The sequence below is a fragment of the Mustela lutreola genome, chromosome 3, assembly GCF_030435805.1.
Source record: "Mustela lutreola isolate mMusLut2 chromosome 3, mMusLut2.pri, whole genome shotgun sequence".
Classification (NCBI taxonomy): domain Eukaryota; kingdom Metazoa; phylum Chordata; class Mammalia; order Carnivora; family Mustelidae; genus Mustela; species Mustela lutreola.
The window spans coordinates 167,472,259-167,491,642 of record NC_081292.1 but is presented as its reverse complement, the minus strand read 5'-3'; the positions used below and the strand labels follow the sequence as shown (position 1 = coordinate 167,491,642).

The following is a 19,384-nucleotide window of genomic DNA, read 5'->3' as shown; positions in this document are numbered from 1 at the left end:
GAAGACTTAACCTTCGGTACTCCAGAATATGACTGTATTTGGTAACTAGGCTGTTAAGGGGTTATTAAATTCAGTGAGGTCATTGGGGTGGGCTTTCATCTATGGGCTTGTCTCCTTCTAAGAAGAGGAGATTGGGACACAGACACACAGAGGGAAGACCATACAGAGACAGAAGGAGAAGGTGGGCTTCTGGAGACCAAGGACAGAAGCTTCTGAGGACCAACCCAGCAGACACTCTGATCTCAGACTTGCAGCATCTCTGGGACTGTGAGAATAAATTTCTGTTGTTTCAGCAATCCAGTCTGTGGTAATCTGCTATGGCATCTGAGCAGACTAGCAGAGAGAGAGAGTGTGTGTGTGTGTGTGTGTGTGTGTGCACGCATGTGTGTGTTTTCACACTATATCTGTATAGGTATATATATGCATGTATCTATACATCCCATGGAAAGAAAGAGAGAGAAACAGAGCAAGCATGATGTCCTTGATGGGTAGGACTACAATTAAACATGAATTATTCATAACTTCAACTCAGTCCCACTTAATTACTGATTTCCAGGAATTATTTTTTAGAGCACAAGTAAAACTACTGAAATGAGGAAGATACATCATTTTAGACTATTATGATCAGTTGGCAATAAAACATGTTCAGTGCTGTCAACCACATCAAACACGAAGAATGTTTATAGATGAAGAACACTTTGGGGAAAGGGGCATCTGGACATTGAGGTGCTCCCCCTGACCACTAGAAGTCCAGAAACTGCGCAGGAAGCTGAAAGAAGGGGAGCCCGTGCTCACCTTTACATTGTCTGGTGAGGACTGTCTGAACTTGTTCTGATAGACCTTCAACGTGTCCGCAGTGAGGACATAGGGGTGCTGCCCACGCATGTTCCGGAACTTCTCAAACAGCTCCGGCTGGTACTCGGCAAAATCAAAGGCTTCCACTGGACCGGAGGGCGTGTTGGCCACCACTGACACGCGCACGTTGGGCATCTGACCGCCACTGCAGCTGATTCTTTGCATCTGGCTGATTCTATTCAAGATGGCATCCACCTTGGACTCAAGGCCCTTCTGGGTCACAAATACATTCTGATCCCTTGATCCATCAAACCCCAAAATCACATCCAGGTTACAGGCTGCAAAAGGGAAATACGCAAGGAGATCTAAGTCAGGTGGCTGAGATGAGTCGGACATACAGGTACAGCTCCAGGATCAGCACCAGGTGTCATGCTCAAAGGCAAAACCAGATCCTCTACATATGAGCTTGGAGAAGCAATCCAGTCTGCCTCTCTCTTGGGGAACACTGGTGCTGACTCTTGGGAACTGAAAGTGTAGGCCATTTTAATAGGTTTGCTTTTCTGGGAAGTTAATCCATTTTGGCCTGCTCTCTAGTCAGTGTTTACGTGCATCCCCAGATTGTGCTTTAAGTTAAATGCACTTGAGAACTCAAATACTCTGATCTCAAATAGCTGATCTAATAAAACCTATAAACAGAAACAAAGATCAATCAGTCTGAATTATTTGGGGGGATCCAGGAACAGAGGGAAAAAGTAAATCTTGGGAGAACAACAAAATACAGACTTCCACCCTTACCTGAAAGATAACATATCCTTCTCAATAACAAGGACAGGTGGTTTCCAGGACCCAACCCACCCAGATATAGGAAAATGCCTGAAGCAGCCAAAGGCTCAAGGAAGCCATGGACTAGCACCACACACCTAAATAACAAGTCCTAAACATCCACATGACAGGATAAAAATGTGCACGTAAAGCAGATCGTTACCTTTGGAAATATCAGTCACACCCGGACATAAGGTTTCATGCATTGCGTCATGCAGGGTTTCCAGAACTTGCTCGCTCAATTCAGACAGCTCCTGGACGTTCCCCACTCGGAACCCGGTAGCACTGTTTGACGCTATTTTCCCAACCTCCTCTGAGTCGATGTTCTTCACCCCCACAGCAAACACTTTGACACCTTTCTGGGTGAGTGCCAGGCTGGCCTCCTGGGCATCCTCCACGGACTTTCCACCCGTGATCACAAAGGCGATCTGAGGGACCCTCTGATCCAGGCGGCTGCCCGCCTCCGGCACGAAGTGATTCACCCGCAGGTGCTCAATGCCCACCTTGGTGTTTGCGTGTCTCCCCCCTTTGTAGACCACTTTGTTGATGGCATCAATAATCTGCTCCTTGGTGGAAAAGTCCTTCAGGAAGAACTCATCAGTGGGGTCAGAATTGTACTGGACCAGCCCAACTTGAATGGAGTCACCCCCCTCATACAAAGTGTCCACAATTTCAGACACAAAACGGAGCACTTCCTGGAAACTGTCCCTCCTGAAATTGATGGAGCCATCCAACAGGAACACAATGTCTGCTTTCTTTTTCTCTAAAAAGGATTGAAATGGAAATGAGGAGAAATCCAGTTTCCATATACACACCAAATACACAATGTGTAAAGAAATTGGAATCAGACATTCCCGTAACATATTCACAGTGAACACCTTTGCTTTATTCCTTGACTCTATAGTTCCTAAATTCATACCCACCATGATGCTAAAAACAAGAAGATAAATGATAAATCATCTGAACGGAAAGATAGGAGACAGAAGGACTCAGGGACACTGAGAACTGATCCTGATTATCCCATGCAAAATGGTATCACGTCACAGATTCAGCGGTCCATAAACTCAGATGTTTTAGTAAATGCCACTAACCTCTTTCCTTCTGGCCAAAAATAAACAATGATGTCTGACAGGAGTTGAGGGAGATGAGCTAGAGGCAGATCCAAAAAGGGCTGGGAGAAGCAGGTTGGAAAATGGGAAGCAGACCCCATTCACCTTTGGAGAATTGCTTACCCACATGCTAAGAGCTTCATGGAAGCCTGCCGAAACCCAAAGGCATCTGGGGGTAATTTCCTAATTAAAATCAAGCTATCAAGACTGGAGTAAAAGAGGGACATGGATTAGCTAACCTCCAAGGTTTCATCCTATTCTGAGAGCCAATGAATCTATGGCTAATCCTCAATGCTCCTTCGCAGAACCTTTCCATGGCACTGGGAGTAACCTCAGAGAAGCCTCACGGAGGAATCCTTAACCATGCTTCTTAGGCTATGTTTCCTTCTACAGTTTCAACTGAATCATTTGTCCAGTATTTAGTTTCTAATTTTATGTGCAGCAACAACCCTAACAGATGAAAATTATTAAAATAAATGCTGATGATATTTTTCAATTAAAAGATAACTGATGACGTGCTCTGTAGTTACAGGTCCCACGGGTCATACCTGGCCGTGAGGGAGAAGGTACGTCCACTCCTGGAGGTGCAGGCGTGACCCCAGAGGGTCCAAAGGCATGCATGACCCTGTCTTCTATGCTGGGGAGCTCTTTGAACTCTCGCACTGTGAAGATCAGCCTAGGGTCGTTGGTGATGGTCTGTAGCTCTGTTCTGTCGATATTTCGGTCTCCTACTCCTAAACTCACAATCCCTGAGGAGCTAATCACCTGTGAAAATCTGGAAATATCATCCTGGGATTTTCCACCCAAAAAGAGAACCAGGTGTTGGGGCACCCCGTCTTCTATCCGGCTCCCAGCAGACTTAACAAAGAGGTTTCTTGCCACAAATTCCAGAGCTTTGCCAGTGTTCAGTGGGGACCCCCCTTTGAACCTCAGGCGACGTACAGCATCGAGCACAGCGGCCTGGGATTTATGGGTCTTCAGGAAGAATTCTGGGAAGACTTCATTGCTGAATTGTACAACCCCGATCCTCACTTTATTCGGGCCAATGTTGAGTCTGCGAACGATCTTGATAACAAAGTCCCGAATATGTGCAACGTCATCAGGCTTGATGCTGTCAGAACTATCAATTAGGAAGACAATGTCCGCAGCATCGCTCTCCGTAGCTGTGAGCAGAAAGAAAAGAAGAGGAAAATTCAGTACACGACTGGTTGTTTCTCTGGTTTTGTTTCCACTTGCGTTTCTGAACTTTGCCTTCCATTGCACATTATTAATTACCTTTATAATTATAAGCTGAGGTACATGTGCTTATCTCTTGAGCTTTTTAAAAATTAATCACTAAAATTTGGGCCTTTTCCACCAAAACAGTTTCTGGTTTTTGAATTATTCAAGGTTCTCCAAAACTTTCTACATTTACTTTATTTTGATTTTGGCTTTGCAGTCTGGGTTACAACTCGTTTTTAAAAAGTGTAAACAGCATTTAGAAACAGGACTATCAGATTCTACAGATTTATGAGCTGTTAACTACAGAAGGGATCAAAATCACCCCGAGCAACATCTTTGGTGTACAAGGAGAGAGAGACAACTGAGATCAAAGGGCCTCTCTGTCCAAGACCACCACTCACATAGGGACACCTGGAGAATGCCAATGCTCTCCCAGTGTGCCACAACAGCTCCCCATGGGACTGACTCAGGGGATTTCCTCCTGCCTAGCATTTACACAATTTTTTTGTCTTCATTGTTATTGTCCCTATTTTCTTTATATGAATCAATCCATTTTTAACTACAAAACTAATCAACAAGTCCTGGGAAAAATGAACCATGTTTTCCTCTTAGTTAGAATTCTAGGTCCTTCTTGGTTGTCATTTTATTGAGCTGCTCATACATTGCCACTCAACAAATTTAGCCTCTTTGCCTCATGAATCCCTCGGCTACTTATAATAGAAACACAGCACAACAAAAGCTGAGCAAGTCATGGAATTGAGCCATTAATATTAAGAAAGAGAAAAGCTGGACCAGTATACACATCCAGGTCTTGGGTTCTCCTGTAGAATACAAAAGATTTCACAGGACATCAACACCAGAACCATACATGCATACACAGTGACAAAAAGAAAACAAAAATAACCAAACACCTGCCATCCTGGCTAATAGGAATGACTGCTGCTTCTTTACCAATTACAGCTTTAGCCATAGGATGTAGAAAGATACCTAATCACAGAATTACTTTCACTGCTTGACAATAGCTGATCCAGGCCAAATTGCCATTTCCTTCAGCCTTCCACAAAACTGCCTACCACAAACTCAAATCCTATCCTAAGTCCATTCTAATGCCCTCTTACTGAGATGCTCCATGGTTCCCCACCATGTGCATCTTCCCTCCTTTCAACAAGCGATAGATATAACTAGTTCAATGTCAGGTGTCCCTTTATTTTATTTTAACTATCATGAGTTCCATGAACCTCTGAATTTGTTATATTTTTATATCGAAAGAAAAATACTCAGAGAACAACAACAGAAGATAACCCATCTTACCTGGAGAAGGATAGCGAGTGCTAGCCAGGATCCTCTGTATCTGTTCTGAAGTTAGGGTTGTGATGGGGGTCAGCAGTTTCTGCTCTAGGCTGGGCAGTTCCCGGAATGTGCTCACTGAGAACACATATTCAGGACTGAGGGAGATCTTCACCAACTCTTCCTGGTCTGCATTCCTTGCAACGGTAAATGGTGCCACACCAGACTGCTTGAGCTCGGCTGCAGAATCGTCTACCTCGTCATCAGACTTCCCAGATGAAATGAGGACCAGGTACTGAGGGACACCCTCTTCAATCCGGCTTCCCAGGGGCCTCTTGAAGATATTCCTTGACACGTACTCCAGGGCACTCCCAATGTTGATTTGCCTCCCACCTTTGGGCCTCAGCCGCCTCACTGCATTCTGTACTTCATCCTTACTGGAATGGGCATTCAGCAGGAATTCCACCCTGGGGTCCTCGCTGAACTGGATGACTGCCACCCGAGTCGTGTCAAAGCCCACGTCCAGGTAGTCAACCAGTCTCTCGATGAGGGTGCGGATGTACTGAAATTCAGGACCAGCACTTTGGGACCCATCAATGAGAAAGACCACATCCTTCTTGTTTCCAACACCTGTGAATCACATGTTATCAGGGGCTTCACCTTTGCAGGCACCAAATTCTTAGTGTTAATGAAACACCTCCCGGTTTGTCATGGAATCACCACCCAATAGGCAAGGTATCTTCATTCTGACTATTCTAGTTAAAATAAAGATCAGGGTGAGTTCAGGGGGGATTTGTAAAGATTTAGATAACTCTTTTAAAAGGAGATTGAGGCACTGCTGGAGGAGGAATTAGGCATCAAGAGACAGTCTTTAAGAAAGAAGAAAAAGTGAAGTTTTTATCCAGAAGGGAATCATCCTTCCCATCCTTGGTGGAGAAGCAATGAGGCAGGAGAGAGAATGGCGGATGGTGCCCTTGAGTAGATGAGAGGGGCAGATGCCCAAGAGGCAGAGACAGCTCACCTGGGAACAGGTGGGGCTGACATATAGACAGCAGTGCTGGAAAGAGGGGAAAGTGTAGAGGTAGGAGGATAGGAAGAAGGCAAAGGTAGAAAATAGTCATTTTGAAGAGTGGGAGAGCAAATATGCTGTAGAAATATATGCTCGTATTTAAAGTAATGAAGTCACATGTACACTATGACAAGATTTCCAAAGTGCATTCTTTTTTTTTTTTTTTTAAGATTTTATTTATTTATTTGACAGAGAGAGATCACAAGCAGGCAGAGAGGCAGGCAGAAAGAGAGAGAAGGAAGCAGGCTCCCGGCTGAGCAGAGAGCCCGATGCGGGGCTTGATCCCAGGACCCTGTGATCATGACCTGAGCCGAAGGCAGCGGCTTAACCCACTGAGCCACCCAGGCGCCCCCAAAGTGCATTCTTGAGAACCCTGGTACCCAGGGTGAACCATATAGAAGGACCATGCAGTCACATACATTTTGGAAATGTGACATTCTCTTTCTGAATTGGAGAAATGCAATATACATCAACTGGGGCGAGTGGGACACTGTTTCCCAGATTTATTTCACCACAAACCCTTTAGAACATTCCACAGAAGCCTGGGAGGCATACTGTACTCTGTTCTGGACACCAGCAAAGAAAAGCTCTTCTCAACTGCACCATATCGGTCGTCCTCACCTCCTTCAGTCACCCAAAGGGCACCATATCCAGCATCTGACTATTGTCTCCCTTGTTTCTACTTTTCCCTTCCTTTTGTTCCCCTCTGCCTTTCCTTTCCCCCCCACTCAGAGGACACTCTGCAGAAGGTAAGTCACTGCTGCCTCCTCAGTACCAAGACCCTCTCTAACAAGTGCCCAGTGCAGGCAGGTCCTCGGTGGGGGCTGTGAGGGGGAATATATCTCAGCCCTCTTCATTCTCAGTGGCCAGGCTCACACTGATTTCTAGCTTATTATAACCAGCCCTACAAAGTCAGAAAAGGAAAGATGAAATAGAATGGACTGCAGCTATAAGAGCAAGGTGCACTCCTGCCAATTAAGACATTTACTTCTCAACATCAGCCATATTTAAGAACAGCCATCACACTTCGGTTCTGGGAATACCAATATTTCAGAGACTGTGCCCCAGCTTGAGGGACCCTGTGGTCATGTCCCCTCCCTGATCACAGAAGGCTGTCAGGGACAGCTCAGAACTGATATTGAGCTGGTGTCATCAATGAGATGGCCCCATCCCTCCCAATATTATGCAGAAGCCTCTACGTAGACTTAGGGGTCGGCACTCTTCAAAACTTTGCGTTGACCCAAAACGTGAATTGTAGCATGTCCCCAAACCCCCTCCCACTTCTGGCCACTGAGAGCAAAGGCATATGGCCCCTAATTCTTCATGAAAGGCCAGCTTTCACCCAATATGGCAGAAAAAAAACAACAGAGGACACCTCAAAGCCCATAGTCCAAACAAGTAGCCCCAGCAGTTTCTAGGAATAATGACCCAAGGAATGCCTTCCTTACCCGGGCTCGTTGGGGGGAGCAAAACTGGCTGCAACCTCCTTAGTTCTTCTCGGTTGAGCTGGATGACTTTGTTGGAGATCACGGGCTGGATGGTCCCCAGCTGCCGGAAGGTAGGAATGGCCACGGCAAAGTCAGGGACGAAGGAGATGGTCTGCATCTCCGTGATGTCAGCATTCCCAATGCCGATGCCGATAGGCACTGCCCCTCCCCTCTTCAGGACAACTGAGGGACCCCTCACGTCATCCCCAGACCTGTCTGCCGTGAGGACAATCAGGAGCTGAGGTACACCTTCTGCTATCCTGCTTCCGGCCGAGCTAATCAGGATATTCCTCAGGACGAAGTCCAGGGCAGCCCCAGTGTTGGGGGTCGGCCCTCCCAGTAGGTTCAGCCTGCGTACAGCACTGACCACACTCTGCTGATCCATGTAGGAATTCAAGTAGAACTCGGGTCTGGTCCGGTCACTGTACTGCACCACAGCCACACGAACCCGGTCAGGGCCCACATCCAGGCTCTCCACCACTTTCTGGACAAATTCTTTCAACAGAGGGAAGCCGCTCCTGACACCCTCAGAGCCATCAATCAGAAATACCACATCCTTTTCACCTGAAACTGGGAGGGAGACAGCCTCAATGACACAAGAGAACAAAAGGGACCATCTGCTATGGGTCATGATTGGGTTGAATAATGGCCCCACATGGCTATCCAATTCAGAATCCTTGGACCTTACAGAGGGGACTTTGCAAGTACAATAACATGAAGTGTTTGGGGGATGAGGAAATTATCCTGGATTGTCCAAGTAGATTCAGTATAATCAATCAGGTAACCTTCTAAGAGAGAGATAAGGTGATGAGCGTTTAAGGAGAAGCTCTAGGGGAGGAAACAGAAACCAGAGAAGACAGAAGAGGCTCTGCTTCTGCTTTGCAGATGCAGGTAGGGGCCCCAAGCCAAGGAGTGTGGGTTGCATAAGGCCAGGGAACGCACAAGCCATGAGAAGAACCTCCACAAGGAAAGCAATCTGGTTGACACCTTGCTTTTAGCCCAGTGAAATTGATTTTGGATTGTTCACCTCTAAAACTGGAATACAATGAATCCATTTTCTTTTAAGCCACTAAGTTTATGGTAATTTGCTACTGCAGAAATAAAAAATGAATAGAGCAATATAGAGAGATGATAGATAGGTAGGTAGGTAGATGATAGCCCTTTATTTTAGAACTTCCTGATGCTTGAGCAGCATTGTCAGTTTTCAAAGGTATACTCAGGAAACAGTGTTGGTGGAGAGACAGGATGGCAAAACCCACGTAACCATAAGCACATTACATAGATGGGAGCTCTCAAATGATTTGCTGCAAGTCACAGTAGATCAATGGGGAAAAATGGAAACCAGATGTCAGGCTTATAGTTCAAAACCAGCAGTGTATGTCTGAAGAGTTCAATGCAAAAGTATTAAATTATAAGTTTTCAATAAAAAGATTTATACTTGAAATTAATTACTCTTTTCACTGCATTTTTATCAACAAATGGAAAGCAGTTAAACACAAAGTCATGGTAACACAGATCAGCAGTTGGAAATTCCAGTGCTGCGTTTACAGTGGAAATTTACCCACCACTCATCACACCTTATATTCTTGATGAATGAGTTGTGGATGAATTATAGCAGAGTGAGACCCACTTAAAGTAAGACATTGGAGGACTACGAATCTGTAGACTGTTTTAGCTATAACGCATCCGTGGTATGTGGTTTCTATTAGGCATAGTGTAAAAACAGTGTTTGTAAAAGGGTTCTTAACTCTTAATATGTCTAAATCTTTATCATCTAATTATGAAATATTCTAATGTTACCCTGATTCTCCTCATTTGCCCTGAGAGCGGTTAGACAATAAAGTGGGAGAAGAAAGAGCCAGGAGCCCACTGTCCTCATGCATTGCAGAACTGGGTTGTGGAAGCAAGCGGAATGTCTGTGCCATACCTGGTGCCGGTGCCCCATTGTGCACCGATTTTAAGAGGCTGACGATCTGAGATTGAAGCTCTCCAATCTTGGGAAGCGATTCAGCGGCCAGAATGAAGACAGGGGAAGGCACCATCAGCTCCAGCTCAGCAGGATCTGCGTTCTTGGCCTGCAGTACAAAAGTCACCACCCCGCTCTGCTTCAGGTTGAGTGCAGAGGTGTCCAGACGATCTGATGACCTTCCCGCAACCAGCAGCACCAGGAACTGAAGCACTCCATCCTCTATCCGGCTTCCCGCAGACTTCACAAAAATGTACCTCTGTGCGTAGTCCAGTGCGTAGCCCAGATTGAGGGCTTTGCCGGTCTTGATCTTCATTCTCTTGACAAGACTCAGGATTTCGGGTTTATTCTGGTGCTCATCAAAACGGGACTCCACCCTGACATCATCACTGTACTGAGCCACTGCAATCCGGGTCCCCTCCGGTTTCACATCAAGCTCATCAATAACCTTGTAGAGAAAGTCGCGGACGGCAGGAAACTGGCCCGCGAGATTGGCTGAGCCATCGAAGAGGAATAGAATGTCTCGCTTGCTTTCTACAACAGAAGCAGGTTGGGACAGAGTGAGGGAGGAGAACATAACCAGCACGGACATGACTTCAGCCCAGCACCTCTAACATTTGGTCATGAGAGATCACACAATCATCTGATGATCACTATACCAGCAAGGAAGGAGAAAACCCACTGTCAAAACCTGAAGCATGGGGTGCCTGGGTGGCTCAGTACGTTAAGCCTCTGCCTTTGGCTCAGATCATGATCTCAGAGTCCTGGGATGGAGCCCCACATTGGGCTCTCAGCTCAGCAGGGAGCCTGCTTCCCTCTCTCTCTCTCTGCCTTCTGCTCTGCCTACTTGTGATCTCTCTCTCTCTCTATCTCTCTCTGTCAAATAAATAAATAATTAAAAATCTTAAAAAAAAAAAAAAAAAACCTGAAGCACAACTGTAGTTAAAATGTCCCATTTCAAAGCAGTGCCTGTTTTCAAAGGACTTGAACTGGATGGGTCTACTCAACCCAGTATCATGCTTCTTCAACAAAGCAAGACAACGGGAGCCCCAGAGGGTCCTATTCTTGCATCAGGAGGTCATCACTCTAGCAGAAGAGTGTTTTCCAACTGTTATAAATTAAACTACTTAAAATGTGGTCCTGGTCATCCTTTTACTTAAAAATTGACCCGTCTCTAGCAACAAAGGCTGACATGGGTTAACCACCCAAGGAGAACTGAGTTGACACATATCTGCTCTAACTGGATTATCTTTTCCTAACTTTGAGGTTATGGGCTAGGACCCCAAAGAGTGCCCATCATTACTCTGGGTCACCCTGTCCACCAGTGCATTCCAATCTGTAGTACTTAGCCAACAGAAAACAGGGAAGACAGCCCATAGGGGTCTACAACATGTCACGTGAGCATTATTTTCAGCTCAAAGAATTCTCAGTGGTATTTTGATTAGGTTTCAGTTGTCTCAGTCTTGCTCCCCATTTGTGTGATCTCAGCAAGCTGGTAGAGCCAATGTGTTGGAATCTCACCACCGTACTAATTTGCAGTGACAGCAATAGTCCAGACTTCCTTTGGAAATCATTCTGTCATCACATCAAGATGCAGCCCTTGTTGGGCTTCTCAAAAAAAGTAAATAATTTTCTACCTTCGGCAAATTTTGAATATTTTTTTTAAATCATATAAATAAAATAATTGCCATTTTTAAATGACCCTGATGCATTCTCCCGTATGAAAGGGATGCCATCCCTCTCCCTCTCACTTCTATCCTGATCTGTGCTCCAGAACATTCTCAGGCACTGGGACAAAAAAAAGGGGGGTGGTGGTAAGATGGGAGGAATGGCAGCTGGATGTCCTAGACTTTCTTTTGTGAACAAACACCCTTTAGACAGAGGATCTAAACTTGCTGGCATGGTGTTTCAAGCCCCCATCCAAAACACTTGGACCACAGATATCCAGTCTTCGTTCTATAGCTCCGCAGGCTCTCGAGCTCAGGCTGGGCCACCTGTCCTCCCCTGCGGGGAGGTGTTGAGGGAAGGGAGCCCCGCGCAGTCGGGGAGCTTTACCTGGCTGGGCGAGCGGCACCTCCTCCACCCCTCCACTAACATAAGTGGTCAGGGGCTGAATCAGCTGCTGAGGCAAAGCCGGCAGGGAGCTGAAATCATCCATGAGATACACCAGGCTGGGGTTAAAAGCCATCTGCTCAAGTTCTGCCTTATTCGCCCGGCCAGCCCCCACACAGAAGGTGAGGACCCCTGCACGCGCTAAAGCATTGGCAGCGGGCAAGTAGGTGTCCTCAGACTGCCCGGCTGTAAGCAGGAGCAAGAGCTGCGGCACGTGTTCACGGATCCTGCTGCCGCCAGCTTCGGTGAAGTGGTGGGCGTGCACGTAGCTCAGGGCCAAGCCCGTGTTCAGGCCTGACCCCCCCTTGAGCTGCAGCTGCCTCACATGGGCCAGCAAATCTGACTTGGCCTGGTATGTGTTTAAAGAGAACTCCGTTACTGGAGTGTCACTAAATTGCACTAAACCGACACGAATATTGTCGCCTCCGACATCAAGGCTGTTAACTATGTTCGTGACAAAGTCCCGCACATAAGGGAAATTGGCCTTTCCGACGTTGAGCGATCCATCCAAAAGAAAGATGATATCCCTTTTGTTTACGTGAACTGCAGTGAAGCACAGAAAACAGAGTGAGACATACACAACCGCCAGGGGCACTCCATGTGTGCCCACACCATGGGCACACATGCCAACATTTAAAACACACAGACAGTCGGTGAGGCAAAGCGTGTCCGGCTCGTCAAATATGGCAGAAGGCAGCATATTTTCCTTTCATGGTGGCTGGGGTGTGTGAGGTGTATCAGTAGCCAAGTTGACGACACCAAATTGGCTTGTGGAGAGACAGAGCGCCAAAGGGAGAGTTTGCAACCAACAAAAATGATCAGAATCCTTGAAGCAGAACCTTTCTTCCCTGGAAGGGAAGTGACCAGCATGCCCTGCATTTCCACCTCACTCGGGTTTAGGACTGTGGTCTCAGCCAGGCTTACATGGGGAACACCCGGTCCCCTAGGGTTCCCCTCTACACATTTGCAGAGAGAGCTCCACTTACAGATAGGTTAGAAGTATTAGCCCAAGTCACCTGAGAAGACGAGTTCCTGAAGGCTAGGGAAAAAAATAATAAAACTGTGCTGTTCTCCTCCTGAAGTATTCTTAGGATGACCCCTTTGTCATTCTTTCTTGGTTCCCTTCTGCTGGGAGTCACGACATTGCCTGGCAATAATCCCATGGGGTGCCCTTGGGAATTCCTCCAGAGGGAGAAAATAGGATCATGGAAACATGTTAGGATGCAAAAAGACTATTTGGCATGCTTGGCTGAAGATAAGCAAATGAAGATTCAAAAGAACAGTTCCCAAATTACAGAATTTGTAGCAGCACGCTTAGGAATACATGCCTTTAAAAAAAAAAAAAAAAAAACAAAAAAAAAAACTCTTCCATCTCTTCCCTGGTGTCTCACTAAAATTTCAACCTGTCAACTAATTTTTTCCTGTGTGTATTAAATGGCTTTGGCTCTGAGAGTGTGGACTGGAAGCCTGAAGGAAGGAAGAGAGAGAGACTTTCAGAAGAGCAAAGAGCCTGAGGAGAAAGCAAGCATCATGCAATATATGGGTCATGCATCTGACAGTCTTCCAGTGGTGAAGTTGTGAGGCAGAAAAGCTTGCTCCCGTGATATTCATCTTCGTTAAGGACGGCGAACTGCACCCAACCAGTGTGTGAGCTCACAGACTATTACTGTGTCTTTGAAAATAACTTTTCACTGATAATCCTATTAAATGATTTTAGAAACCACTAGGCTTTTATCTTCATGCCCATTCATGTACTGAAGGGAAATCCCTCAGAGAAAGGAGAGAGGGTTAACCTTGTGCCCTGCTGGGGGCTGGGCCACTGAGTGGGGACTGTGAGCTCAGGAAAGCAAGAGCCAAACCACATCTTGGTGGTGGCAGAAGCAGGCTGGACAGGAGTCACCAGTTGAGACAGATCCTGGGATCTGACAAGAGGTAACAACTACAAGTGACCTCCTAAGCCAGAAGCTAGAAGGACAGTTGGCCCCCGGCCCTACAGTTTCCGTCATATGATTTCTGTTTGATGACACATAAAGTCATACAATTCTTATATGATGACATTTTAGGACCTACAATTGTATCCTATGGCATTCAAGTCACACAATCCCCAACTCAGGGTAAAAAGAAGCCTGAAATAAATCTTGGTTATGGCTCTTGTTTCCATCATTTAAGACCTGTCTCTCAGCTGAGCACAAATCAAATTTGGTTCGTTGGTTGGTTGGTTGGTTGGTTGGTTTCTCAAAGGCTCTGCCTGCAGACCCACCCTGCCGTGAGTCTGACTTCCTCCCCACCATACCTTCAGAGGTTCCAGAGAGGGTCCTGAGAGGCGCCAGCAAGCCAGGCAGCACGCCCTGCAAAGGGGCAGCTCGGAACTCAGCAGGGATGAACACCAGGGAGGAATCAAAAGCAATCTCTTCCAGCTCAGCCTGATCCGCCGCCTTGTTCCCAATGGCAAAGGACATGATGCTGCTTTTCTTCAGCTCCTGGGCAGGCTGACTGATTTCATCTAGGGACTTACCACCTGTAATCAGCACCAGAAGCTTAGGGACCCCCTCGGCGGCCCGGTAGCCAGCCGAACTAGTGAACAGGTTGTTGCGAACAAAGTCCAGAGCGGAGCCCGTGTACAGGACCGAGCCTTCCATGGGTTTCATTCTCCGCACGGCGGTAATGACTTCCCTTTTATTGGGGTAGCTATTGAAATAAAACTCTGGCCTCACAGTGTCGGCATACTGAGCCACTGCCACTTGGATAAGATCCTGTCCGATTTCCAGCCTCTGGATGACTTTGGCAATGAAGTCGCGGATTGCATTGAAGTTGGCCAGTCCCAGTGCGGATGAGCCATCCACCAGGAAAACTATGTCTCTCTTGTTGACTTCAATGACTGTAGGTAGCAACATTATAAGGTGAGTAGAATGGCCTTATCTATCACATGCAACTATGACTCTCTAGACAACTAACTCGACTCGGAGGGTACTCCCGTTTGCTCTGGCCAGTGTGAAGTCAGTGGGAGCCCCAGGAGAATCTGTCAGAACACACACATTACTGTCAGCTGCATCCTCCCTCTGGGGTGGCAGGTTGGCCTAATCCCCCATCCCCACCCACTCCTAGAACTTTTTACAAAATCGTTGCACAAAAACAAATTAAGTTTTAGTCACCACCTGCTTAGCACATCATCAGTAAAAAAAGCCAGGAAGCTCTTTTCTGCCAAAAGTCTGTAGGTTAGATTTGAGAGCCCAGAATGAAGCCGCAGCTTAATAGAGTAAAGGAGCATCAGTGCCTACTGAGGGGGTCCTTTGTTTCACCACCGTGACATCACGATCATCTACCATCAAGGTGACAGAGCGTAAACATCCCATTCCCTTCCACTCTATTCTCCATGCCTGAGTTTTTCAGGCAAAGGAAAACCAAGCACTTGACATCATAAAACTTATGGAAAAGAAATCGATGTCAAAGTCAGCAAGTGGCACAGAAGGGTGTCCAAGTGAGAGACCTGTGTTGGTAAGGGGCTGAGTTTCGTGTTAGGACTGTGAAAAACTGCAGAGCAAAAGCATTTGGGTGAGGTCACCTCCTCGCAACTATAAACTTGGGTCTGCCTGCCGCAGGGACACACAGCAGCCAGGCTGAGCCATAGGCACAAAGAATCAGGTCAGGCACTACACCCAATCCAGACACTTGCTGGGGCTTCCAAGACTTAGAAGGACGTGGGTTATATGTCTTGACATTTGACTCTATTATTATCCGTCCAAACTCTCCTCTTTCAGGGAGAACACGTAAATGCACACATGGACACAAAACACTCAGGGACAAGCATGCAGGGACCATTGCGTTGGCCGTGGCTTGTGGGGTAGACGATGAGTCCCAAGTCCTTAAATGATTCACAGAGATGTGCAGACATGTGGAATTCTCATTAAGTGTGTGTGTGTGTGTGTGCACGTGTGTGTGTGTAAGACCATGAGTGTGGCACAGCCCTGCCTCCTCCTCCCTGCTGCACACACACAGAAGATAGATGTAAGTACCTGTGTACAGAGTGTTAACCACACGTGTGCGTTCCATGAACACACGGGGAGTGAGCCTGCTCAGATGCATGCACTCACACACACACTCGTCTCTCACCTCTGACGTAGAAGTTGACCCCAAGACCATAAATGCAGAGTTTCCTGCATTCCCTGTAGGTACATACATGTATGTATATAACACATAGCATAGATGAATAGAAAGACAGATCAGCTCTCATCCCAGATCACCAGGCTGACTCCCTCCGCTGGCTGAGTGGCAGGTCCCCTCCCCCTCCAGTAAGTGACATCTCCTTCCTGACTTGTGATGACAACCCAAACACAGCTATCTTCTGCTGGGACTGGGTTTGAAATACCCTTGCTGGGAGATGAACCTAAGGTCCTGCTAATCAGCAGGCTTCTGCCCGCACCTCCTACAGTGACTGCCACCAGCCCACCCCCAGGTTGCCACACATCCCCCCAGACCTCAGGAGCCCACGACTGGGCTGGCTTCCCTGGTAGTGCCCCAATGCTGTCAGCAAATGTCCAGATCCCTCCTGTCACTTCTCTGAGCTGTCTTATCTCCACCCAACTCTGCCCGCCCTCAGCGACTCAGGACCCTAGCCCGCAGTAAGGCCTGTCCTCCCACGCCACCCCCCACCCCCACCCTGCAACTGTATCTTGTGCCCCACCTACCCTTACTGTTTCTGGAGATTGCCACCCACCCCACCTCGGCCTGGCCTCTGCCTGTTGCTCATGCATGCTCCACCTGCCTCCGCCCTGCCAGGCCCCAGATCTGCTCACCCTGCTCCACAGCCCACCTGCGAGGTCAACTACACCAGCTCACGATGACCAGTGCTCTCCTGGAAGCCTTCCTCTCCCAACCTCTGGAAGGACCACTTTCATTCTCTGCTCTAGGCTCTAATCTGGCCCACACCCATGCCTCATCTCACCGCACAGATCCCTAAGAAAACAGAGCCACTGGAGGGGGGTCCCTAAGCTCCAACCTTCCGTGGATTAAGTGAGCTCCAGTCCCACTACCTTCCAACAGTTCTGGAAAGAGGACATGCTCCTTGGTGTTGCAGGGAAATGCACCTGGAGCATTGTCCCTCCACTGTCCCCTTTCTATCCTGCAGCTTCTCTAACCCGCAATCCCTGGCCATCCCATCTGAAGCTCTCTCCCCCTTTTCTTCCCCCTCACAGCCCCAGGCTGCCCTCATCTACCTTCTCACACTTGGAATACTATCCTGGAACGGGTCAGTGGCCACGTCTCTCTTGTCCACCACCACTGTGTTTCTGGTGCCCAGCTCACACCAGAGAGCCAAGGATCTTTGTTGAATATTCACAAAGTAGTCATAAAGATGCTGTCTGTGAGTGAGGAGCTAACCCCCTAGCTTAGGAGAACTGAAATGAGAGCAGTGTGCTGCTTGTGAAGAAGAAAAACATGAAGCTTCTCCTGGAACATAAATGTCTTCATCCATAGCTCCCTGGCCATAAATTCAATAAACAAATATAAAACTCAATAAACCTCCCAGGGAGGTTCTGCAGCCTGTCCAGAATCACACAGCTGGTTACCATAAGACCCAGGACCAAAGGCCAGTTCTCCCAGCTACAGCTGTGGTGTTTCCTCAATGTGGACAAGACCTATGGAAACCATCTGTTTGTTTCCAAAAGTGTGCAAATCTAGAGAAACCTCCAATCAGAGGGATGTCTAGAAACATTAAGGGGATTTTCAGGATGAAATTGGGCATCAACTCTGGTTTTCCCTACCCAGTAGTTTTGCAGAATACCACGGGTGATCTCTGGCAGATAGATGAGATCACCAGCTAAGGGAACTCGGTACTAGAGGATCTGCCTGAAACTTCTCTGCCACAGCCTCGCACAGCTGTACTCTTTACATTTGAAAACACATTCTCACCTCCCACATTTGTTACATGTGTATGTGTTAGGTAATGGGATTGGTTTCATGTTCAGAAATGTTTCTGGCTGGGGTCTTATGCCAAAGGCCCCCCATTTGAAGGTATGTCATGATTTTGCACTCCAAAGAACCAGTCAGAAATTGGACAAGCCCAGGCAAACAGCATCTCCTGAATATCCCACCAAGGGATCTGTATTGTTGCTTACCTTCAGAAGAGAGGTCCTCGATACCCACCACAGAGAGGACCCTGTGGGTCATCCCACACCTACCTACGAGCACACCTCTTAACATGCCGACTTCGAGGCAATGCCATTGTCCGAGACCAGTTTTCTCAGAATTATCATGAGCCCCTGAGATCCATTTTTCAGATGACTGGATTGTAAGTAAACAGTACAATGATGCTCGACAGCCTCAGAGTAACAGCTCTCTAGAATTCACCTTCAAAGCACACTTCCTTGACAACGCATATGTCAACACGAGCTCCCCGCTCACCCCCAGATCTCGTGTTTTTTTTCCCACACTGCAGCAATCACAGACATTACATCCAAGAGTCAGCACATGGCAGAAGGACTCTGCTGTGGGTACTTACAGGTTCTCCTGAGGTGAATCATTCCATAGGAGCCTGCCTTGCTTCTACGAAAACCAACACACAAAACCCCCCATTCCCCCACGGATGGCGAGAAGAGCATACGTACCTTCTGTGACAATGGTTGGCGGTTGTAAGACAATGTGCCTTTGGGCCACGCCAACAATGTACGGCAGTAATTGCTCCTGGAGGTCCCCAAAGCTACGGAATTCCGGGACAGTAAACACCAAGTTGTCATTGGTAGCTATGTGCTGAAGCTCGGCCCTGGAGGCGGCCTGGGCTCCGAGGCCAAACGAGAACACGCTAGCCTGCTTCAGTGCTACCACCCCGTCGCGGATCTCGTCACTAGAAGGCCCAGAACTTATGAGGACCAGCACCTGGGGAACCCCTTCCTCCACTCGGCTGCCCCCTGCCCGGGTGAAGTGGTTCTCCACCACGAAATCAAGGGCAAGGCCGACATTGGCCAGCTCCCCGCCAGTGAACGCAAGAGCTTTCACTGCGTCCAGAACCTGGGCCTTGGTGGAGTAGGTGTCCAAGGAGAACACGGTTCTGGGCTCATCGCTATACTGGACCACCCCCACTCGGATCTGCTGAGCTCCGACTGAGAGTCTCTCAAGGAGATTTACAAGGAAGTTGCGAATGACTGCAAAATGGACACTTCCGGTGTTGTTTGATCCGTCAATAAGGAAAATAATGTCAGCAGAGTCTTGTGCTTTAAAAGAGAGAAATGCAAAAATGTGAAAGCGTTAGAACAAGTGACCACATGCATCGTTCAGTGTTCTGACATGTTTCTTTGGAAACCAATAAGAAACACGAAATATGGACACACAAAACACATGTTGATTAAGGAATGTGAAATTCTGTTTCAGTTCTGCATTCTGAATGGATAAGAGGCAACTTCTTAAGAACTATGGTTAAAAATGGGACATTTATACCAAATTTGCATTTGCACCAACTCTGCAGTTACACTTCAAAACATCATATTCATTTGTCTGAGAAATCATGGGTATATATTCTAGAAAC

General features: G+C 47.3%; 1 protein-coding gene across 7 annotated transcripts in view; it reads right to left on the bottom strand.

Moving 5' to 3' along the window:
* The window catches only part of COL6A3 (collagen type VI alpha 3 chain), an 81,763-nt gene that overhangs the window by 42,094 nt on the left and 20,285 nt on the right, over positions 1 to 19,384 (bottom strand). For 3 of the 7 annotated variants that reach the window (XM_059167620.1, XM_059167619.1, XM_059167622.1), the window contains 9 exons: positions 18,471 to 19,073; positions 14,162 to 14,746; positions 11,812 to 12,411; positions 9,718 to 10,290; positions 7,752 to 8,360; positions 5,259 to 5,864; positions 3,275 to 3,889; positions 1,781 to 2,380; positions 796 to 1,133 (listed from right to left, as the gene is read on the bottom strand). In XM_059167620.1, coding sequence (XP_059023603.1) covers positions 796 to 1,133; positions 1,781 to 2,380; positions 3,275 to 3,889; positions 5,259 to 5,864; positions 7,752 to 8,360; positions 9,718 to 10,290; positions 11,812 to 12,411; positions 14,162 to 14,746; positions 18,471 to 19,073 — 5,129 coding nt within the window. The remainder of the gene's footprint in view (positions 1 to 795; positions 1,134 to 1,780; positions 2,381 to 3,274; positions 3,890 to 5,258; positions 5,865 to 7,751; positions 8,361 to 9,717; positions 10,291 to 11,811; positions 12,412 to 14,161; positions 14,747 to 18,470; positions 19,074 to 19,384) is intronic. The other 4 variants (XM_059167621.1, XM_059167623.1, XM_059167624.1 and 1 more) reach the window with 4 other exon arrangements.